The sequence below is a fragment of the Serinus canaria genome, chromosome 3 (assembly GCF_022539315.1).
Source record: "Serinus canaria isolate serCan28SL12 chromosome 3, serCan2020, whole genome shotgun sequence".
Classification (NCBI taxonomy): Eukaryota; Metazoa; Chordata; class Aves; order Passeriformes; family Fringillidae; genus Serinus; species Serinus canaria.
The window spans coordinates 82077545-82102341 of record NC_066316.1 but is presented as its reverse complement, the minus strand read 5'-3'; the positions used below and the strand labels follow the sequence as shown (position 1 = coordinate 82102341).

Here is a 24797-nt window from a genome sequence, read left to right as displayed (position 1 = left end):
TTTTGTTTGTTAAAGTATTCTTTTCTGAATGTACTGGGATTTGTAATCTTGGATCCTGTTGCATATATCTTTTTGTTCTTTGAGGCTAAACAAAGGAGAAGGCAGATGAAGGTAAAATTGCTAAATGGGGAATTTACTATTTTCTTGGAGGTAGCAAATGTAAATAAAGTGATTAGGAAGAAATGCACTGGAAGGGCTTGCACCTTGAGATGCCATTCTGGGCACCATGGGGCACTGAGGAGTAGGGGGCAGGCACTTCTTAGAGCATCATCAGTCATGAGTTTCTGGCAGTCACTGGGAAGGTGTGAAGGTGCTGCAGGCTCTCGCTGTCACCCCTCCTGCCATTGATTGAGAGACACCTTGTGGCTCTGTGCCACTTCTGAAGGGTCATGGAAGGCTTTATGGGCCACCTGCTCTGGTATGCTGTGAATAACCAGAAAGGTATTTTTCCCAGCTAAGTATAAAGGAATAAATGTACTTTGAAAGTAAGGATCAGAATGTTCAAAGTTCAATGCTTCAAGCTAAGGTGGTTTTGTTAGTTTAGGTTTTTTTTTTTAACAGTGAACACAACTTGCTTGCACAAGTAAGACATGCTCTTGTCTGTCTTACACATGGTTTGTACTGCTGTAGGTTGGTTTGTGAAATACAGCTGAGAGTAGGGATGTCTCCTGTCTGTATCTGGAAGGTAAAAAGGAAGGCATGGTTACATGTATTGGATTACATGGTAGAAAGAAGATCCTGCTTGAATGGAAAGATATCATTTTTCACTCATCTAGTTTCTGGGAGAATAGTTAAGATTGCCATTGGATTTCAAGGGCTGCTTCATTACAAAGACAACAAAAACCCCCTTCAGAATGCCCTAAACCTTGTTTGGCTTCCTAAGACCATTTTATTTTCTCTTAAGATTAATACACTTTCCACTCCTTTAGAACAATCTTGTCCTAAGTTATGATTAATGCAAAAGTCTTCCCTCAAGTGTCTGAAGGGTTTTTTCCTTAAAATAATTGTTTAAAAAATTTAAAAATGGAACAATATAGTAAAAAATTTATTTGGATATTTTCTTATTGATAGATTAGAATAATAGCTTATTTAATGTTTAAAATACTAGATTTTAATACTTGGAGCTGTGCACATCTAGCTATCATACTTATCTACGTGACTTATCTACTTTACTTACATAAAGTATTCCAAGTGATGTACTGTACTTACCTTACAAAAAGTATTCCAAAAGATGTACTGCAGTGAATTATTTTTTTTTTTTACATAGGTGAAACTATACCTATGTTCTTATCTAAAAATGCCCAACAGAAAAACATTAACTTTCAGATAGGAGACAGCATGAATTCTCTGAATTATCTTTTTGTTTGTTTGTTTGCTCGTTTTTCCTTTAAATTTATCTTGACTCAGAAGGCTTAGTGGTGAGGACATTGAAAAAGCTTTTCTCTTCTGGGACAGTTCTAGCACGGCTGACTTTAGCTCCAGAAATGTTAAAGTATCAGAAGTTTATGAAGAGTCTCAAAGAATAGCTGGGAATCATGTTCATTCTCTCCCGTCTTTATTAGTGACTAATAGGTTTACACATCAGCAGACAAGAACAAGAAGTGAAGTTACATTTTTGTGAAGCTGGTCTTATTATTTTTAAACTTTCCCACTGTTTCATGCAAAGGGAACTGATCATGTAGAGAAGCATTGTATTCCAATACATCTTTACCAAACAAGATTTACCTTCACTGTTGACAAACTTGTAGAGAAAATTATGATGACAATATGTAGTTACGGTAATACTGGGAGAGGAAGGAAAGGGTGTGGTGAATCTCTGCCCTGCTAAAACTCTGAATAGCAGCAGGCATTTTTCTGAGGTAGGTAAAGACAATGAAGGCTTCCATGGCCCTCACAAACTCTGATAAAGGATATTTTGGAGGAAGTTGTTGTGATGGATGTTCGGATGTTCCAAAGTCATCCAGCAGCTTTGTTTCCCTTAGGAAAACATCTTGTACATATTTTTTTTGCATTAGATCCTGATAAGGGGATGACAAAATATATTTTATTATGGCTACAAATTGCATACTTTATGATAACTTGGTAGGGAAGGGATATTGAAGATGTAATGCTTTTTGTCTGGCAGCAATTAGTTCTGCTCTGAGACACTTTTAACTCTTCCCACTTCAAAGAGAGTTGCAATTTGTGGTGGTTAATGATGGTGTAAGCCCCAGGACCTCTCATACTTGTGCTCAAGCAAATATGAAACAAGTTGCTGTCTTTCTCCTAAATTTCCCTGTGAGATGTTTCTCATGGGACTACCTTGCTGAGTACAATGGTAAACAGGCAAACATGTTTGTTTATAAAGTTCATTCTATAGATCCAGTTGGTTTCCTTTTCAAATATTAGACCAGACTTCTTGTCTCCATTTCCATGGGGAAAAGGAGCCTGTGCCTGCAATGGCATGGTGGCTGTCATGTTTAATTGGTACAACAGGGGTTTTGTTCATTCATTGCTAGCTCAAACAAGCTGTTACTAGAGTAAACAAAAAAAAAAAATTAAAAATCTCCTTTGTACAATAGGTATTTTTGTGCAGATGCTGTAGTGCATGCTTGCTTGGATGTTTTTCCTTCCTTTTTACAGCAATATAAATTATGATTTCTGGAGATGAAAAAAGAAACAAAGATGCTTTTGTTATGAATTTTTCCAGTTGGATGTGAACACTTGATAAATGGTTGTTTTGTATAACTGGAATACAAGGGTTGAAGGAAGGTCTTGTTTTACTTTAGTATTGATTTATTGAAGAAAAAAAGCCCAAAACAATAACCAAATCTACAGTATTTGGTGATACAGAGGATGTTATGTATTGAACATTAATATTTTGAGTAGGAATATTTTAAAACAGCCTATCATAACAACATCACAATCCTTTGACTGAACTAATGAGTTGCATTTTATTCTTTCTTCCTTGCAAAACTGAGGAAATTGTGTGTCATTTATAATGCTGTTACCTTTGCATTACTTTTTTAGTCTTATTTTTTGTATTTCACAGTATGACATGCAATTTTTCACCTGAGAATCAAATATTATTGCATTAAAATATATATTACAGTGAATTCATTTTTATAATGTAGTGTAGTAACATAAATGCAGCACTTTTTGTCTGCATCTAGTAACTCAGTAAAATTTCCAATTCTGAAGTATATATTCTGGTGACTTCATTTGAAAACATGCATAATTACAGTGCACTCACTTGTATGATTGCATGAGATGTCTTTGAACTATATTTCTATTTTATGGAATTCTGACAATGCTAATGTTTCTTATCTAACAGACTTTCCAGGCTGCTATCAACCAAGTGTTTCCTGCAGAAGAGGATAGCAAAAAGGATGTGGAAGATAACTGTAAGTTATGAATTTAAAAATAAATTATGCATTTGAAAAAAATATATGCAATGAAATGAATATTGTTTCCTTAGAAGCTTCCTCTTTCTTCCTTGTCATCTTTCTTTGAATTTATGTATGACCTTTGCTAGTCCTTTGAACTTCTTAAAGGAAGCCCATTTAAAATATAATTTATTGTGGGATTTAGTTTTCATTTGAACACTTTAGAGGAATGGATAGTTACATAATTCCCATATAGAACTGTTGCTTGACTTCAGAAATACTCCATTCAGCATTATGGGTGTAACTGTACTTTTTATAGTGTGACAAAAGACTCAGTGTCTTTATCAGCACCTGTATTTGTATAGCATTTTCCTGCATTTGAGGAATTTCTCAGATAACATTCCTGTGGAAGTAGAGGTAATGGAATATAAGTTTTAAGAATACCTTCCCAAAACTGGGGATGGGAATCTGGACCTATCAGGACCACTGAAAATGATAGACCTGAATTAGATATAGGAGTGCTGGTGGAGAAGAGTTTTGAAGTGAGCCTTTGTAATAAATGTCACTGTTGATCTGCAGGGCTTCTATTTTATTAAATATTTTATAGTTAGGTGAATGGAAACAGTTGTCAAATCTGGGGAGAGGGGAGAGAATATTGAGAAAGCTGAGTGAGTGCTGTGATCAGTTTTTAGACAACTCTTAAATATTTTGCTGTTGCTGCACTCTATGAGCAAATCACAGAGCCTCTCCTGTCTTGAATACTGATGAAGGCAAGTCTTTTCAACATTTCCTATAGTGTTTACTGCTTGGTGAAAATACTGAAGACTTTGTAAATAGTGGGCAAAAATACCTTCTATTGTTCTTATTTTAAAATAGAGGCTAAAGGTCTGGTCTAGGCGATGCAACCTCAGTTCCTGTCCTGTAGTGGGGTTTAGTATTTACATCCCATGACAGGAAATGCAGCTGTTACAGCTTCTCCAAAAGAACCATAAAGATGAGATCTGAGTCTTATGCTCTGACTTAGATGGTGTAGTATGGTTAGAACCAAGTTGGTAGCCTTGCTTCAAGCTGCTTATATTTTTGCAACAAGGATGTGGGTTCAAACTTTTCAAAGCTGTTATCTGTATTCTCTGTACATGGTGATTGTAAGGGAGATGAACTTAATCTGTTCATCTGTCCCAATGATTTTACTGAGATGTCCTGACACCTCTGTGTCCTGGTCAGGGAATTGAAATCTGGAATGAGATTATGGAAATAATTTAGGATTCCAAGAGAATACTATTCAAATAAGTTAGTAAAAGAAAATATCTTTGGCTTTATGAGAAGATAAAACTTAAAAATCCTTTGTTCAATTAACCCTTATGTATCAAACATGTTTTTAACTTTTCAGTATATTCTAACTCGCTGCTCACAAGTTGCAGTTCATTTGCAGAATGTGTGAATCCCAAATTCCATTTCCTTCTCTGTCAGAGAGTATTTGTGTTCGGTATTTCTTTTTCTAAGAAAAACAGCTATACTGAGTGCTTATTAAACTGTTCTAAAAAATCCCGAAAGGTGGGTATAAGGACAGGATATTGGATAAGACTGTTAAAAAACCCCCAGTTCTACAGATGCAGAGCCTTGCAATTACTTAATAAAATAATTTTCAGTAGAAACCCTGCTTCGTGGAATGGGCAGGAGAGCCACTGTGAGTAAATTTGGCATTTATGTTTCCTAGTGTTTAGTGCCTCACTTCACTTATGTGAACTATGTGTGTGTGTAAGTAAGTATATGGAGAACTAAATGCACATATATGCACTCGCTATATTTAGACATGAGCCATATGAATATTCAGAATTCTCTCTCCCTCTCCGGTGTCTTCCTTTGCCTTGGGATATGGATGCCTCTTCTAAAGGATTTATTCTAAAAAGATGCACTTTAAATTCGCTGACATAAGTCTTAGTTTGCATGTCTTGAGGTGGTGGCATTCCCTTGGGGAGGAAGCTGGGAGCAAGCTCCTATTGCATACTGAGTCTGCAGGATTAGATGCTTTAATTGCAACGAGGGCACTGGGGACACAATGAAATCTGGGGTCCTTTGCTTTTGAGATAAGCAACCTAATAAAAAGTTGATGATTAACTGCTTCCTTTAAAATACTGCAAACTCAGAGAGGTTCCTACAAAGATATGGTCAAGGGTGTTGATAGACTATGTAATAATTTCTCATCTTGATACTGAGGATCCAAATGACTTCAAGTTTGCTTATTTTTTACCACGCTGTCCCCTCCCAGTCACATAGAGGGGCAGAAGGAGACTTCAACTTTCATTAGAGCAAGGACGAGTTTCTGTTTCTGGCCCATTTCCTTTTAATGTCTATTTCTCTAGGGATGACCCCAATAAAAGAGGTGAAGGCAGACCTGCAATTTGTGGTCCCAGTGCCATTTTCTCAGCCGTGTGAACTGAGAATGCCTGGGGAGGGGAGGACGAGTCCTGCTGTGCAGTGTCGAGTCCTGCTGTGCAGTGTCGGGTGTCTGTGCTTGGCTGCTGCAGCTCCTGATGACTGTGGGGTTGTGGGGGAATGCGTGTCTGCTATGCTGGCAGAGGAGGAACTGTGGGGATGGGGGCCAGCCTGCTGCTCATGAAGGAATTGTGCACAGCCACGATTTCAAGGCTCTTATGATCCAAAGGGAGAGTTTACCTGGGGTAAAGCTAAAGCGTGCCTTGCGTGCCTCTGCCAGCACAGGAATATGAGTGCAAGGGGTTTTGTGGAGGAAGGTGGTTTCTTCTGAACAAACCAGAAGCTACAAGGTCCTTTGAGAAGTGTGAATGATTCCAGATATTTGAAACAAAGCTGTATTTAGTCATGTAATGGAGGGAAGGGCTGTTATTCAGCAGAGCAAGCCAAGGAGAGGCTGCAATTTGCTGGTGAACCTGAGTTCACTTCAGGCCAGTCTAGTGCAGATAAGTAGGGGACAGAACCACCTCCACTCCTCAGTCCACTGTAGGAGGAAGGGTAGGAGATGCAAAACAGAATCACAGGTGTTTTTGAGAAGCTCCCATTTTCCTTTGCCAGTTCAGCAGGAGGAGTGTTGAAAGTGTTGGTTCAGCAAGAGGATTGTTGAAAGAGATGTTAAGAGCTGCTTACTGAACTTCAGTTATCCTTGAAGGGCAAGGTGGCTGGGCAGGTTGACTTTAGGTCATACAAACTGGTAGCCCTTTTTGCACATTTGTGTAAATAACTTAGAATACTTTTTTGCTGCAGCAGCCCTTGCGAAAGGGTGTCAGTTCAACATAAAACAACTTTGTTGGTCATTATATGTAAGAGGTGTGTATGTGACCATTGCATGAGGTGCAAGCTAGTGGTTACTATTACAGGATCACAGAACCAATTAGGTTGGAAAAGACCCCTGAGACCACTGAGGCCAACCTCTGACCTAACACCACTGTGTCAACTCGACTGTTGCATTGATAAAACAGATTGAGTATATTTGAAAATGGAGGCTGTGTAATGAGTAGTGCCCTCAGTTGGTTTAGGGATTGTATTTTTAACAGTGTTATAGTGGGAACTGAAAATTACCTACGTAATTAAGGCTGCTGACACTTTTCAGTGCTTTGTAGTAGAAAACAAGGACCAGCTTTGCCAGAATGTGAACCTGTACAGTCTGAAGCATTCTCTGGGTGTGACCACCCTGTAACATTTCAGCAGTTACAGAATCACATCAGAATGTTCTCATCTGGAAAGGACCCACAATGATCATTGAATCCAGCTCTTAAATGAATATTAGCCCATACAGGGATCAAACCCCAACACTGGTCTTAGTAGCACTATGCTCTAACCAACTGAGCTAATATCAGGGTCAGGAGTTTTATGTTACAGAACAAAGGAGAAAAATACAGCTAGGTTTTAGTGTGTTAGCATTTTTTTTCCCCTAACAGTTTCTCTGAGGAGGCCTAGTTCTCACAAAATTCAGAACTGAGGCAGGGAAGGGTTAGTGCCTGGTATTGTGATGCTGCTGTTGCTGCCTCCAGATCCAGATTAGATGTTTATATTCATCAATTCAAAAATCACCAGAAGCCAGCTGTTACTCCAAATGTCAGTTGGGTGGCATTACCGTGGGGACACTGTGGCTGAGATTGGAGATGGGAACTGGAAGGAAGGAAATAGTAATTGGTAGGGATTCTGATAGGCAGCAGTTTCTGTGCTTAGAGGCTGGTGTGAAGGCAGACACACTGCGTTTGACAGGCTGGTTAAAGAATCTTATGCTGAGCAGAGCCTGTATTTGAGGCTTCTGCAGTCCAATTCTTTGTTCCACAGCTTTCTGTAACTCCAGTTGTACAGTTAAGAGCAGGTTTGTGGTTTTTAAAATGTATATAGAGTCAGTACTCCTGTCTCAAGACAGTGTGAGGAAATGATAGGATTAAACTGTAAACAAAGAGAGGGGAAGAAAATTCTCCTTAATTCAAGATTTAGTTTTTTGTCTGTACTTAAAATAGTCCTGAGTTCTTAATGATTGTTTTTTACTTGAAGGTTCTCTGATGTATTTAAATGAAGCCACTCTCCTTCACAATATCAAAGTTCGGTACAGTAAGGACAGAATTTACGTAAGTATTCTGTGTCATGACAACCAGTCTAATAGAGATGTCCTTTCAAAAATTCACCAAGTGTTTCCACTTCTGTTTTTTTTTTTTTCTATAACAGAACTGCTAATGTGGAAAGGTCGAGGTTGTAGGCCTTTTTTTTTGCCTTTTTTTTTCACCTTTTTATCCTTATATTATACTTTTAGATCAGAATCCCATCTGATTTTTACCAGACAGAACAATAGGTTTTTCTCTACATGACTGTTCATGTGCAACCATAGCACAGCTTTGTATCACAAATGTTCCTACAGGTAACTTATTTCACTGTTAACAAAGATGGTTTTCTTTCTTCATTATTTTTGAACGAAGCGAACAGGTGCCGTCTTTGACACCTCCTAGCTCAGATGTCCATCTTAATCTTTTATATTGCTATCAAATTGCCTAATTGTACTTAATGAATTCTGACTAAATTACATTTTGTCCTTGCCATCTGCCCAGATACTGACAGCTGTGAAACAGAAGATAAGAGTTTTCTTTCTTTCTTAATTTTTTTTCCTAGTAGAAAGCTGGATAAGGATAATGCAAAACATTTCTACATAGTTTAAAGTGTCTGTGTTGAAATAATCAACTTTTCTTTTAGCATATATTATAGAATTAATTTAGGTAAACCCTTTTATATAAGTGTAAAAAGAAAGTATAATCGTTTCCTTCTGTTGCAGTTAATTTACATAGCTTTAAATTTTTTATGGCTCAAGATCAAGCACCAGCTTTAAAATATAAATAAATAAAAATGGCCATTTGAATGCTGCTCTGGATAAATAATCCTTAAAGAAACCCAACCAAACAATAAAACCCCCCAAGGAAGTAAAATTCTGAATATGAACTGATCATGGGATAGGATAGTATTTTCACAAAGTAGGATAGTAATTCAAAAAGCCTTTCTTCAGTGTAAACAAGTACACATGTATTTTCTGAAGGAAAAAAAAAAAACCTTTTTTTCAGTTTATAATTAAGTTACATTTCCCTTGTGAACAGTTTTATGCCTTTTTAAAAATCCTGGTTAACAATATTTATTTTGTTATTAAAAGGAAAATTAATATTAGTATTTGCAACTCTTGAAGGAAAGTTTTCCTTTGGTGAAATAAGTGCTGAAAACAGAACTATTTAAGAAATGTCATATATTGTGTGATCCAGTCTTCTACTAATGTATCATACAATAGTTTCCAAATTTCAGTTTTCTAGGGACATTCTCAGTAACAGCAAAGCAAATAAGTTATTCAAGTTGAAGGTTTACCTCATTTTCTTCAGGTCTTTTCCTGCAAATCTGATTTTTAATTTCATTCTGACCCCTCTTCTTTCCTGTATGTAACCTGGCAATTATAACTAAGCTATAAGCATTTCTTTCATAAACATAAAAACCCCCACTCTCTTCAGTCTTCCTTGTCCTATGGAAAGGTAAAAAGCAGCCTTTGTCTGAGATTCTTCTCAAATTCCTTCTCTGTAAAAGAATATTTGCATTCTGTATTTTTCTCTATGGAAGCAGCTATAGCTAATTTTCTTTTGGCTGAATGCTTTTATTGCCTGGCTTGAATGCATTCCCAGGCAGGATCCTGTCAGTCCTTCCTGCTGAGTTGCTCCCATTAGATATTGAAAAGCTATCCTTCTCACTGAGGGCAGTGTGTTATGCTATCCATGAGCTTAGTTTATTCGCTTTTGAGCAGGAGGTTTTGGCGTCCTGTCCTCGATCCAGTAATGCAGACAATAGGAAATAATTTAAAAGGAGACTGGGAGAAAGGTCAGATTCAGGACATACTCCACAGCTCGGTGGTTAGGAAATTTTCCCAGGATAATTTCATAGAAATGCTGAGAAGATAATTAAAGGAACTGCAAAAATATATCCTGTCTTGTGTTTGCATTAGCTGGAAAGGATCAAAAATGCAATTGTTATATGGAGGCTATAGTCTGCAATAGTAATAGACAATTGCTGTTAACCTCTTGCTTGGATACTGCCTAGTAATTTGCTGTTTGTTGTTTTCTTCACAGACCTATGTAGCCAACATTCTTATTGCAGTGAATCCATACTTTGATATACCTAAGTTTTACTCTTCAGATACTATTAAAAAGTACCAGGGTAGATCACTGGGAACATTGCCACCACATGTTTTTGCAATTGGTATGTATTTTGCCTGTATTTGTCTCTTTATAAACAAACATTGAATTCTTCAGGGTTATCTGCAAATTGCCACCTGTAGCACTAATTGAATTATTTTGAACTATTATAAAATAAAACCACTAATGGCTAAAATTGCAAATCTTCTCATCTTTTTGAAGAACTTGGAAATAGGCAACTGTGACAACTCTCTAAGGGTTATTCTGCACTTCCAGTGTTTTAAGTCTAAGCAATTTAAATATATTTTGCAACCATTAAAATAACCTAAAAAAGAAATAAAGAAATTCAAATTTTGTAAGTGAAAAAGGCGTAATAATGATTGGCACTGTCTTTCAGTGTAGTAATTTTCTTTGCCTTAAATTATGTTGCAAGAGCACATTCACTGTTTCCTTTTATTTGCTTGTGTTACAGACAGAAAGTACATTAAAATGTTATTTATGGCATAAGCTGATTTCAGTCACTTTTGAAAATAAAAAACAATTGGAAACTATAATCAAAGTTTGACATGTTAAAGGCCTTCTCACTGTTTTGTATTTTATTTTGAAATAAAAAATATAATTAGCTGGAGTTTTAGTACCTGTTGCATAGAGAGATTTTTTTCCCAAGTTTCCTCAGAAGTTACTTGTTGCAAAGTACAACTGAAAGTTTCCCTTTTAAAAATATAAAAAATATATAAAATTAACTACTTTTCTATAAATATATTAAATTAAAAAATTTAGCTCTAGATTGTTGATTTTGTCTTGTTTTACTATGGATATAACTGAGTAGACCTTTGTTTCCAAGACTTTGAGTTCTTACATGTCAGTGTTGGAAGAATTACAACTGTAGTATAAATTAAAGGGAAACAGAATTTAATAAACTGTAATTAATTTAATTGTAAAGATTTAGTTTCTATTCCTGAAAATGTTACATTTTCTGCATTGTAGCTTAACTTTATCCTTGCAATTCTGCTGAGTATTAATTTTTGTCATGTTAACCATATTCTTCTTTTTAAGCTGATAAAGCATTCCGTGACATGAAAGTGCTTAAAATGAGTCAATCCATCATAGTCTCTGGAGAATCAGGAGCTGGCAAGACAGAAAACACTAAATTTGTTTTGAGGTTTGTATGTTTGCACCAAAGTTAGTATGTGAATCTCTTCTGTTTATGCATTTGGTTGACATAGAGGCAGAGCAAATTAAGGTCATCAATGGGTTCAAGACACAATTCAGTAAGATATGAATTAGTTTCTATGTGCACTTTATTACAACAAATTTAAATAAATGCTGACATGATAATGTGCAGATATAGCTACATGCTCACAGAAACTTTAACTCAATGGTAGTGACATCATGTAGTTATTATGGTTTTATGATAAAGTCATTTTGGTGTTGCATATCTGGTATTGTGGTTGATAAAAAATGTAACTAGACATATTAACTGTATCTTGCAAGACACTTGGTTGGTTTTGCCATAAATATGTATTTCTGTGTTTTCCCTGAGTTTTTTTTTTTTTTTTTTAGTTTGCTTGAGTGTCCTTTTAATTTTAACATACTTTACCCTAGTTTACTGAATAAGACTGAAGAGTGGTATTTATTTATTTATTTACTGATGTTCATGTACAACCAATACTAAATCAAGTGTATTAATTTATATGGAAAGCCATATTGCTGATATATATCAGCCTTGCTTCCATATCTGCATTATCTTTTAATGGCTTTTTATCACTTTTGAACACTGTAACTGGAAAGAACTGCTCCTTTAAATACACCTGTGTCATAGGTGGCCTGGTGATGCAGGGCACCTCAGTGTGGACAGTGTAAATATGCTCCCTTGCCCTGCCTTGGACATGTTTCCCTCTACAAATATTTAATTCCCTTTTCCCTAAAAAAATGTATTTTCTAGTATTTCTCCACAGTAGAGGTATTATTTTCCACATCCTGCAAAGAATTGTCACAATTGCCCGTCTGTCCTTAATGCTGCTCTGAGCTGCCCCTGTGTAACCTTTCATAGATAGCTGTAAGAATTACCTTGCAGTAATTCTTTTACAAGGGACAGATTTTTTACAAGGGACATCTGACTCTATTCCTGATAAGAGTAACAGAAAAAGACAGCAGGCTCTGGAAGAATATCACAAGGAGATTATTCTTCCACTTCTCAGCAAAGGAAGAGCTTATTATACAACAGGCAAATATCACTGCTGTTGCTTTTCCCCACCGCTCTCCACCATAGAGTCCCTGTACAAAACATAACTAAATTTTAAAAGCTGAAAGATTTTACCCTTGTTTGATTACAAAGTAAAAGGTGCCAGAGCAGCTGTTTTAGTGCTTCTAAAGTTTTTTGGAAAGCCCTATTTTCAAGAGATGTTTTTAACTTGTCCCAGATTCACCTGTGAATTTCCAGAAAGCATGCTCTGTGAGCAGGGAAAAAAAAAAATTAAAAAACACTAGGACTTTGGAGCAAGTAGATTGTGGCTTTATTTTCTAATTCTTTCTTCAATTGCTAAATTGAATCCTGTCTTAATTGTACACTTGTAATTACTTATCATCTCCATGCAGGTTTTTCTTAACACTGATCGTTATGAATATAGAAACATTATGGATGGCAACAGTCTTAAATTCAGGAAATAGACATGAAACCTTATGTATTTAATAAGATTATTAATAAAGACAGATAATACAGTAATATTTTGATTGTATTTCTATTAAACTGTAATTTCCATATGCATGTTGTAAAGAAATTTGTAGCAGGCCTTGGAGAATTGAAAAAAATTTGAAGTGTGCAAGAATATTTTTGTTTTAACAAAAAAGAAAAGTTAAAAGTTTAAAGTAAAGTTTATTTCAAAGGGCATAGGTATTTGAAACTTAAAATCAGAATGCCTTCCCTATAGTAATTAATTAGTATTTGTGCCCAGCCATGTTAAACCCTGCTTCAGTAATAAAACCTGACATGAGATGAATGATACTGATATTTTTATCTTACTTTACAGGTATTTGACAGAATCCTATGGGAGTGGCCAAGATATTGATGATAGAATTGTAGAAGGTATTGAAGTTTCTTTCATTTAACTAAGGGTTCCAACATTATTTTTTTTTCAGAAATATGACTCAACAGCAAGTGAAAAAAAGTAGCATAGGAATACTATCAGACTATCTAGAGCATAATTTACAGGTAGTTGATCTTGATCCTACGTTTTGAAAAATTTTTTATTTGTATTTCACTTTATTTTTATTTATTGTAGTATTATGCTGTCATTTATCTAGAAAACATTTATGTGTGTGTTTGAATTGAACTTTACACATATAATGTACTTGACGTGGTACCCAAAACAGAATTTTAGACTGCTTAAAATCTGCTAGAATAAGATTGTTTTTTCATTATCTGTTAGTACCAGGAAAATATAATTCCTCCTCCTCACTATCAATTTCTCAGAGTCAAATAAAGTAGGGAAGTTCTTTTAAATTATGATTCTGGATCAAATTTCTGTTATAACATTTTTTTGTCAGAAATCACATAATTCAGAACAGTACTTTGACTGTATTTATCTTTACAGTAGACTCCCAAACAAGGTGAAAAGAGACTGTGTTGATCCTTCTCACTGAGCCTCTTGAATGTTGCATGTACTTCCTAATTGAACAGAAAATAGCTTTTTGAGAAAATAGAAATACCTGAGGAGCAAACCTTCAGCCAACCTAATAATTCCTCATACAACATTTTTAGTCCTCTATAGCATAGCATAAATTTATTTTGAAATTTCTTGACTCTGTGTCTTTTTCTTTAAAAAATAATTTAATTTTCATTAAATTTTCCTGCTTTCAAATTTGAACAACTTCTTGAAGAGAAGTACTTCAGGCTTTAATCTTGTTGCTGTAGGTCTGCTTGAACCAGTTCCTTAGTAAAATCCACTGTGTGCTAAAGGAACTCAGAAAGTGGGCAAGAGTTGGATAATGCCTGATGCAAATTAATTGGTACTTGTAGGTATTCCTCAAAGAGTTTGGGCTTTTTAATTTAGAACAGCATCTGATGCATGAATTCTGAAGGTTTTTAGGCATAATTTTAATGAATATGCTTGTGGCATATGTATTACTAGAGGAACCTTCAGCCTAGCTGAAAGACTTTGTGCAATTTGGTTTTGTTCATAATCTTTTCTTTAAAACTTCATATTACATAAAATGCCTGAATAGTTATCAAAGATCTTGTAAATAGTCAGATTTGCATTTTTATGAACTTTAATTGTTAAAAAAAAAGAAAATACAGCCAAGCAAAAAAGGGTTAAGTCTCATGTCCTATATATGATGCATTATCACCCGTATTTTATCCAAGCATTGATGTCATTCCTTCATTCTTTAATTTTTGTAGGAGCAGATATTTAAATGGTTGTCAGTGTAGTTTTAAATCTGAGTTTCTGCTCACTTAGTTTCCAGTGCTTATTTTTAACTAGAAGTCTTCAAATATCTTGCCGATATTTTTAGTGGTTTATTGTTGACATGATTTAGTAAACTATTTTTCTTTGATCTTCAAAGATACTAAAAAGCAGTCTTTCTGAGGCCTTCTATTTCATAATTAATAAGCAGTTTCAAACTGTTTAAACTGTGCATGATATTTGTATGAGTGTGTATATATATGGATATGAGAATTAGGTTGCTCGCTGCCACTCTTTCTGTATGGGCTTTAACATGCTGAAAAGCAGCAAACAGTAAAAAATAAAATCAGTCAGTCACTTAATTGACCTAATTTGAAAGGACAGTGTTAAGTGGTTTTTGAAATCAGCACACTTTTCTAATATTATACTTATTAATTTCCAAGTCAATCTAATATATTGCATGTGTGACATTTAAGTGGCATTTTCGTCTGTGGAACAAGTGGGTAGTTTTGATTTCATGAATAATAAATAATTGGGAAGCGTCAAATTCTGTGCTGTCTCATGTCATTTATGCATCAGTTATTTAGCTACTTCCTATAGAACAACATCACTGAAAAACCTTTGGTACTTGTCTCTAATTTCTTGCAGTATTGATTTAAGCACATTGCAGTGTTATGAGACACTTAAGTACTTAATTTTATGTTCCACCACAATATATCCAGTATAATTTGCAGAATATATTATTCCTAATAGGTAATTTTTTTCCTTTGATTTTAAAACCTTATTCCAAATAAGTTCCTCGATTAATTATATTTGTTCTCTTTTTCTTTTTGGTAGTTTCCTGATTGAATTTTAACACTACAAAAATTAATTTTTTTAAACAGCAAATCCCCTATTAGAAGCTTTTGGAAATGCAAAGACTGTTCGCAACAACAACAGCAGTCGTTTTGGGAAATTTGTTGAAATTCACTTCAATGAAAAGGTACTGGAATTTTGTTTCAGATAACCAGTGATGATTTTTTTGCCATATAATGGAAACACTAGACTGGCAGAAGACTGAACAGACTTACTAGTCTTGCAGCAAATAGCCACTGTCCTACTTTACAGATTCGATTTGTATTGTGTCACCTTGAAAGAAAAACCAGAGCCACACTGTACTGTCTCATTACTGGAAAGCAGTGGCAACTCAGTAGGAAAATTGCTTCCACCAACAAAAGATTAAAAATTAGTCCATTCACTGCATATGTGAGCCTTCTCATATGAAGACTAACTCACTTGCTGTTAGGTATTCATCCATTCCTTTAATGCTCAAGTAAGTGTAAGTTGTGTATTAGACATAAATGTATTTCAACTTGAAACTTTTTTTATGTATTTGCATGACATTTTGGGAACTTTCATAGTAATCTGTGTGTGACAGAAGTCAAGGAATTGGTTTTTTGATATTCAACTGTGTATCTTAAGAAAAATTTCCTTTGCTTAGGTGTAGTTTTGTTTGGGTTGGATTACGTATACACATGTTCCACAATTAAGGATTACTGTATGGTTGGTCAGTATGTCCAAGCTGAAGACTCCTGTCGATGTTTTCTGGAGATTACATACATTCTTCCCCACATTTCTGACTGAGGACAGACAAACTGCAAGAATTTGGTTCTCTTCCTGCAGACTTAAATCGCATTTGTCTGGTCTTGAGCTTGCGGTCTTTTCCTAAATTTTCATAATTTGGTTTGTAATTTAACTTCAGAGGTTTTGTTAATAGTTTACCTAGTAAATAACCAAATTTCTTTGTGGGGAGAGGGAGTACCCATCAACACTTATATGGTGTTTCAGTTGAATTACTTCAGGTGAAGCAAATAGCCCTCTGAGTATCTTCAGAAACAGCTTCAAAGCTTGTTTCAGCTTTCCACTGCAAGATTAGCCTGGTCACTTGAGACCCTTTCTTACAAGGCATCACATCTCACTTTGTGGGCACCTTCTTAAGTCTGGTTTTTCAAAGTGACATGAGTACAGACTGAGAGCTTCTGAATAAGGGAATGACTGCATAACTGCAATCAAATTTGTCAGTCAGTTAATCCTTCTTAGCTCCTGTAATGGCCATTAAGTTCAGGAATTTCCTTGCTATTAAGATTTCTCTAGGCACAGGGAATTTTATCATAGGCCAGATAAGAAATAGCTCTCAAAAATCTTTGTCAGAATTCCTTCTCAATAAAGAAGTGCAAGTGTTGGAAATAAAATGTTGTGTCATAATTAATTTGTCTAAGATGTTGTCCAAATATGTACTCTATAATTTTAACCCTTCCTTTTATTTCACAAGAATCTCAGTGAAAAGCAGCTAAAGAAGGTTGTAATAGCACTGTCATACAGAAAGTGTAAGGATGGCTGTAGCAATGATCTTTGCAGTAACTCCTGAGGTTCTGTTACGGATTTCTGCTTTTTGGGGTGAAGAAGACTTTTCTTTTAAGAAGAGTGTATGTATATACAATACATAAGCTGGGGAGAGAAGTAATGGTAAAGGCAATGGTGTTTTTTCTAGTCTTAATATGTATTAGATATAGATAGCTTTTAGTCTTTTATGGAGCAGTTTGTATTGAGTGAGTCATGATCAGGCAAAAGTAAATTAAAAACCTGAATCTTAAATAATGCAACAAATATTCAGATAATCAGAAAAATATTTCTTCTTCCTAGAACTCGGTGGTTGGTGGATTTGTGTCACACTACCTTCTGGAGAAATCTAGGATCTGTGTGCAAGGCAAAGAAGAGAGGAATTACCATATCTTTTATAGGCTTTGTGCTGGTGCCCCAGAAGACATTAGGGAAAAGCTATATTTAAGCTCTCCTGACAACTTTAGGGTGAGTAGCAGAGTCAGCATTTGTAAAGCTTGTCATATCGTCATATATAGATTTTTCATACAGATCACATTAAAATCTCTATTTATTATCTTTGACAGACTCATTACTATAAAAAAACACAGATTTTGTTTTTGTTAAATCTATTTGATCTTGGAATAAAGCTACCTGACATTTTTTTTACTGGAAGAATTCCTATACTTTGTCTTAAAATTGAGGAATCTGTGCTTTTCCAGAAAATGTATTGTTGCATACCCAGCTGTTAGTAATGTTGTTATGGGCTGTTCTAGAAATGTAAAGTGCGAATTTCTTCAGTGCAAATCAAATCTCCTGGTAAATACCAGTCAGTTCTTTCCTTGTGTTCTGTCATTTGTTTCCATCTCTCACCATTTCTTCCCTTATATTTGGCATGGAACATTACAGAAGCGGAATTTTGTGTATTCCTAAAATACACAGACCAAATCTCTTGGGTTTTGAAGGGTTTTGTAATACAACAGTGTGGAATTACAAGGACATAAGCTAAATGACTGTCATCTCTATAGACTTCCTTGATCTTAAATGAGATGAGAAGCACTGCAAACAAAGAATTAAGTTATTGTGCTGACTGTTTTCTTTGTAGGCTGATCTTCCTATTTGTTCTAAATAAAACTTGGACTGCGCTTATCTGTTGCTTTCCCTTTTGTACTCAGTTCCATCAAAATTCAGCAGAGGGCTAGGAGCTTTAAATATACCAATGTCCTGCCAGTTTTGTGCAAAGTGGGGGTTGCACAGGCGAGACCTGAATCAGTGTACTCGCTGTGGGGAAGGTGGGAGTACCCTGCTCACCTAACAGGCAGCTGCTGCCCCTTGGCTCAGCCAAGTCAGTCTCTCCTTATGGATGAGCCAGGAAATGGGCACAGAGCTGCACTTCCATATTGTGTGCATTGTACATTTGTGCTGTGGTACCAAGGTGATCATGCTCTCTAAAAGCCATGCCAGTATTCCAAGACAAGTTTCCTTACTTTCTCAAGGAATTCTCTAGGCATTCATAGACCTTACATTATTTCTTCAAATATTTAATTTGTATCATTTTATATTTTTTCTATTCGTACTCACCCGTGTGATGGAAACCTGTTCTGATGCTTATTAGGAAAGAATTGCTTCCATTCCCTAGAAGGAAAGTTTTTCTTTTGAAACATTCAACAAACACAATACTTAAGAACACCCAACACTATTTATATTTGTAAAATGTGGCGCTAGTTTTCAAAACTTTCTTCTTTACTCTGCAGTTACTCTGTGTAGCTTTCTCTTGTAAGATTTAAAGCTAAAATGTTGAACAGATTTTCAAGTTCATGTTTTTATGGTGCAGCCACTTTTCCATTAAATTTATTTCTTGAAGTTAATAGATTTTATTTCTAGAATATTCTGCCTACCCACTCTTGGGAATTTTTAAAAATAGAGAATTCTGCTTATTAGAGAATCCAAAGTTGTAGATGACAGGGTCAGACTTAAAACCTTCTTAAAATCAGGCTGATGCAGGATAGTACTTAACAGCCTGAGTTCTTTTACAGAGGACATTTTCTTGCATATTTAATCTATAAAAAGTTTGTAGTCACACCAGCCTTATCATACTGTGACCTTTTTTTTGACTTCTACTAAAACTATAGCAGGCACCTTAATTTCCATTAAGGATTTTATTGCTTTACCATAAGTTAGTATTTGAATTCTGAGTTTCTTGCATTTGAAAAGTCCACTCTGCATGTTAAATTATAAAAGTTTAATGCAGCTTTTTTCTCTCTATTAAAGTAGATTATCTTTAATTAAAAACCAAACAAACAAAACCTTGGGATATTTTTCATCTTTGCAAGCTTGTAAATGAATTTAAATAGTCTTAAAATTTATTACCCATATTGCACTAAATTTTCATCAATTACCATTTTATGGGAGATTTTTAGGAAAACAAAATTGTAAAAGATAATTTTCCTCCTAAATTTGCACTTCTTTTGTCAAAATGATTTTTGTGTTCTTTGTTCTCATTTGCTATTTCAGTTTGCATCACAAAATGGTTCTGAATACGCACACTTGTGCCACTTTTTTTTTTTAAACATGTTTTGTTCACTGCATATCTGGCTCAGAATTCACAGAAATGCCATCTTTAAAGCTTTAGATTGTGGTAGTACACAAGGCAAAGTTTGATGATTGATCAGTATTTTCCAGCCACTACTATTTTTTTAGAAGAAAGATATTAATAAAAAAATCAAACTCTAAAATTGGTTATTTAGAAAAGCTCATCCCTTAAGTCACAGTTTTGCATTGGCTCTGTTGTGCCTTGTCTTGAGTCTTATGGCTTATCAAGTCAAAGTCCAAATTAGGGCCAGCCTGAGTTCTAAGACTCAAGCCTGGTTTCTTAAAAGTACACTTTGTTGGAAATAGGATCATCTCAAATTTATGGGGTTTTTGTTTGTTTGTTTTTGTTTGTTTGTTTGTTTTGTGTGTTTTTTTCTTTTTCAAAGAAGCAAAACATTATTAAAAGATAAAGAATAACTTAATTCTCATTACTCCTTGTTTCCCTTTGGCTTAAGTGATCCCTTGGAATCTCCTCCCCATCCATTTGGCCATCATGGCATAGGGCTACATTGCTCTGGGCATGTAAACCAAGACAGTGCATTGGCTGCACCTGCCTGACCTGTCCTCTGGATTGCAGCAGCACTTATGTCCATTACCTCTACTTTAGTTCATCCTTCCCCTGCAGGTTCCCTGGGGAAGTGAGAATTTACTTGGCCAAGGATTATGCAAATAGCTCTGCAGTTCTGCAGGTTTCTTACACACCCATTCTTCAGCACAACCCACATGAAAGCGTGCAGTCCCTGGAGCTCATGCTTTAGATTGCCCTGCAGAAGTTTTCAGAAATTCAAGGTCATGAGGAAACCTGTGCTGAACCTTGTAGGTCTTGGTGCCTTGGTCTGAATCACATGGCTGTGAATGTAAAGCTGCACAGTAAATCTGTACCTGGAGTAATTCTGTACCTGGAGAACAGTAGATGGGGATGAGAAGCTGAACTTTTTTCTCATCTAAATTTCAGGAAGAGAAGTGAAATTGCCTTATGTTTGGGTCATTGAAGTTACAATGGTGCATTGTACTTCACTGAAAAAAATAAGTCAAGCAAACCATACAAACTAAACCCCAAGTACCAGGGTATTTAGTTGTACTGTATGATAACATGAAACTGTGTATTTGTGTTCCTTTAAAAATATAATTTCTCCCTGTTTTAATATATAAATTTACTCAAGGTTTTAGCTTTCAAATGAAAGCCATTATCTTGTGATTAAATGTCTTTTATGTAGGTTATCATTTAATACCATGCTGGTTCACATTCTCAACCTGTCAGATAAGTTTCCATGCTCTCTTTTTGAGAAAAGTATGATCTTTTTCACTTCCCATCCGCAGTTTCTGGGATTGTGTTACTAATGCTGTAATACAGGGATATATTGTGTTTAAAATACACTGTGAGTTGCATTCTTATTGGCTGATAAAGAAAACTTCTGTACTTTGTTAAACACTAAGCCAGCTTTGAACAGTTGTCACTTTGTTTAAATATTAAATTTGTCACCAAGTTTTCTTCTGCTGTCAGGAATGCTTTGAAGAATATTTTGAGGTTTTGGAATTTTGCATGTAAATTTTAATCAGAGTAGAATTATCTGTGTTCACCTCTTAGAAAACATTGTTCAAAGAGTAAAGAATCAGTTCACTTCCTTCAGACAAAGGGCTCTGTCCAAGCTTTTGGACAGAGTTCTTACATTCAGATGAACAAATCAGAAAGAAAAAGCTGGTGATCCCATTTTGCTGAAAGCAACAGTAATTATTTAAATCTAAATTCAGTCTTATTTACTGAACAGTAAATCTGAGATTACTATACAATATAAGGTGGATATCAGAAGGCAGGTTCAAAATAAGGCTTCTACTTAGACCATGCTATAAGCTTTAAATATTGTTCGGGTTTTTTAATACACTATGTTTCCTACTACCTATAGAAATATTTGGTGAGGAAAAATTAGTACTTTCATATTACATGTATGCCAGAAAATTTATTCTTTTCATCCCTAATTTTGATTGTCTTTTCTGTAATCCTGGACTCTTTAAATAGGTTTAATAGAATCAAAAAGGAAGAAAATATTGTGTGGCTTAATGAATATCCCATTGTGTCAAAAAGTGTGTTAGGTGTCAAAATCAAGAAACTTTCAATAGAAGCTTGGTACTCTTGCAGTTTTTAAATTTTGTAGATGTAAATAAATACATTTTCAAGGAATGCATTATGAGCACTTATCATGTTGTTTGTATCAAATGGTTAAATCAAGCCATGTAGGGCAAGCCTTAAACAAAAGCATATGTTTTCCTTACTTCTATCTTTACTATGCATTTCCACTTTTTTATTGTTACAGTACTTAAATCGAGGCTGTACCAGATTCTTTGCTAACAAAGAAACAGACAAGCAGATTTTGCAAAATCGCAAGAGTCCTGAGGTATGTTTTTATCTTTAGTTAGTTTATATTGTTAAGTAATGGAGATAGAGTTGAAAGTGATTACAGTTTTATAGTGTGGAATGAAATGTTCATTTTACACATCTTTATAGGTCTAAGAGGGTACTCTCAAAGATGCTGTATTCAGAACTCTGCTTCGGAGTTCAGTCCTAGAAAGACGTTTTAACATGCATCATAAAATCCCAAATGGAACAGTGTATATAAAATGGTTTCCTCTTCACTCTTATAATACCATAACATTTAATGATGCAGCTTGTCTTCTGTGGAAAACAAAAATCTAACACTTTTGTAATTTTCTTTTTTAAAATCTTAACTACTGATAGAAATGGGTCAAAAGTAATGTTTTTTCTGGAGCCATTTTTACTACCTGGAGTTTTGAAATGATGCTCCAAACTGTTCTATAAATCAGTAGTGCAACCTCACTTCTAGCCATGACTATATTCTCCTCCTCAGTGCACTTTAAAGGTTTTTGTTTTCCCCTTACTATTAACTGCTAGTTATGCCAGAGCATGGAATTTCCTGGATGAAAGTCTGAAGCTTCAAAACATTTATACCTTCTTGCTCCATCTCTGTTTACATTTTTTAGAACTGGAATTACCAGAATTTGTAGCACTTGAACCTTTGAGCTGCTCACATGAGGATACTAAAGAATTTGTTCTGAATTAATAGTATATATGAATTGGAAGTTATTAAAACATGTAATTAAACTTCTACTCTGTTCTCTAATAAAATTTTAATCTACTCCAAAGTATGAAATTCACATTTTTGTAGCTGGAAGGTATTTAAAATCTTAATCAAATCCATATTTGTGATTCAGTAGCAGGGTAAGTTACATACAGACAAAAATAACTTAAGAGCCTCATTCCACCAAGTGGCCATGCCATCTCTTTCATAACGTGGTCTTGAAGCTCATACTCAACTACGAGAGACTGCATAGATAGTTCCTTTCCTCAAGTGAACATTGTCAAGTCTGTCCCTGGATTTCTAGTGGTTGTATTATTGTTACACTGAACATGTAGTCCTGACTTCTGTTGTTAAATGTAGGCAATTTTTTATAATCAGGGATGGTGCAGAATCAGATACAAAAATACTTATTTGACATCCTCTGAGGCAGAAGGCTGGTAGATACTTCATTCTTGTCAAGCATATAGGCTAGCATTGGAGAATTTTGCCTCAGTTTACCCAATTTGCCTTTCATGAAGAATTGAAGTGAGCAGGCACAGAGTATTAACATTCACTTATTTTTTCTTCTGGAAAATGAACCTGTGCAATTTTCTGTTATTGATGTGATCTACAGGTGGGTGTTGTCATAAATTTTGTCCTCTGATGGACTTGAAATAAGAAAAGACTTGATTTGAAATAAGTGTTTATCTAAATTAAAACATACTCAGAGAATAGTTCTGAAAATATATATAAGACATGAAGTGGCAGAACATACGATACCATAATACTTATATGTAACTGCCATATCCATTTGAAGGCTCAATAAAGGATCAAAGTTAAATTATATTTAAACGTACTACAGCTGTTTAAACAGGAAATATATTGCTTTGTTCAGGTTTTTAAATTGGAAGTTTAGTATTTGCTGTCATTTTATAAAAAATATTAAGATTTTTTTTTTTAATGAAAGTAGCTGGAATAGTCAATTAATACTTCAATTATTTTTGTGTTTTCCTTATCAGGAAGATGAGGTGATCATTTTACATAACTAACATGTAGTTTAATGTTATTGATGTGCCTACATGTTGTGTGAAGTGAATTTTTCAGATGCATGTGGTGTTCTGTTTTGATAAAAATCATGTTAGCCTACTTGACACTAACAAGGCTTTTATTTAGTTAATTATTTTTTTTAACTGAAAACATTTTAAAACAAGTGTAAAAACATAGCTCAGCCTGTGCATGTTCATGTAGTTTCTTGATTGCATGCAGATGTGTTATTTTCTACTATTTGAACTGGTTTATAGCTAAAATAGCTTTCAATGTATTTAAATTAGAAAAATCAGCAAAATGTTAAATTAGTATTTCAGAATATAGCTAGTATTCTTTTAAGCCATAGACCACTGCAAAAAACTTTTCTGTTTCTTGATTACCAGCAAAAGTTAATTGGTATATTTCTCTAAATAAGCCTGTTTATAATAGGGATAATTCTCCTGGTTCTGATTGTCCTGTACTATCTCTTATTCCCCTGTCCTTAGCAGTCACATTCTCTCTAGCCTCTGCTTTCTGAAGATAGTTTGAAGTTTGCTGTGAAATTTAAGTTTGAAGATCATGCTTCCAAGTATCAACAATTTAAAATAAATTAAGGTTCTTGCGAAGCCTATATTGTATGAAGAACTTGAATCTACTTAGTTTGGCATGCTTTTGTATGCTTTTTGTTATGACTTATTCTTGACTGGAAATATTTGCTTACATTAACTTTAAAGTACTTACACAGAAATTTTGGTTTTTCTGGTTTTATAGTATCTTAAAGAAGGTTCCTTGAAGGATCCACTGTTAGATGATCATGGAGATTTCAACAGAATGTGCACAGCCATGAAAAAGATTGGACTGGATGATGAAGAAAAACTTGATCTTTTTAGAGTAGTGGCTGGTGTCCTTCACCTTGGAAATATCGATTTTGAGGAAGCTGGGAGTACTTCAGGTTAGATGAAACAGAAATTGTTTTTCGTAAAGATATTGAAAATGCCTCTTGATTAGAGACATTCACTTTGTATGTGAATTACTGCTTTTGAAAGCTTCTTTGTGTTCATGGGTAATTCCATCTTAATTCACCCCATTTTGAAGTCAAGTTTACCTGTTTGTTTTGAAGTTGTACTTCTTTACATGCTCTGAAAGCAAAGAGGGTTGCACTGAAATTGTTCAAAAACCTATTCAGTGAAAAGTTTAATATAAAGAAAAGAGCCATTTTGTATTTTAATGGTAGTTTGAAAGTCCAACTTCTCTCTAATATCACAAAAAGATTTTGACATTAGAAATTAGCAACTCTATCTGTAGGGAAAGGCA

The 24797-nt window shown here is 34.9% G+C and overlaps 1 protein-coding gene across 5 annotated transcripts in view; it reads left to right on the top strand.

The window, feature by feature from the left end:
- MYO6 (myosin VI) overlaps positions 1–24797 on the top strand; it is a 102142-nt gene that overhangs the window by 32253 nt on the left and 45092 nt on the right. For all 5 annotated transcript variants that reach the window (XM_050972891.1, XM_050972895.1, XM_050972892.1 and 2 more), the window contains 9 exons: positions 3314–3383; positions 7872–7945; positions 9965–10094; positions 11087–11192; positions 13060–13115; positions 15318–15415; positions 17116–17280; positions 21696–21776; positions 24255–24435. In XM_050972891.1, the coding sequence (XP_050828848.1) occupies positions 3314–3383; positions 7872–7945; positions 9965–10094; positions 11087–11192; positions 13060–13115; positions 15318–15415; positions 17116–17280; positions 21696–21776; positions 24255–24435 (961 nt within the window). The remainder of the gene's footprint in view (positions 1–3313; positions 3384–7871; positions 7946–9964; positions 10095–11086; positions 11193–13059; positions 13116–15317; positions 15416–17115; positions 17281–21695; positions 21777–24254; positions 24436–24797) is intronic.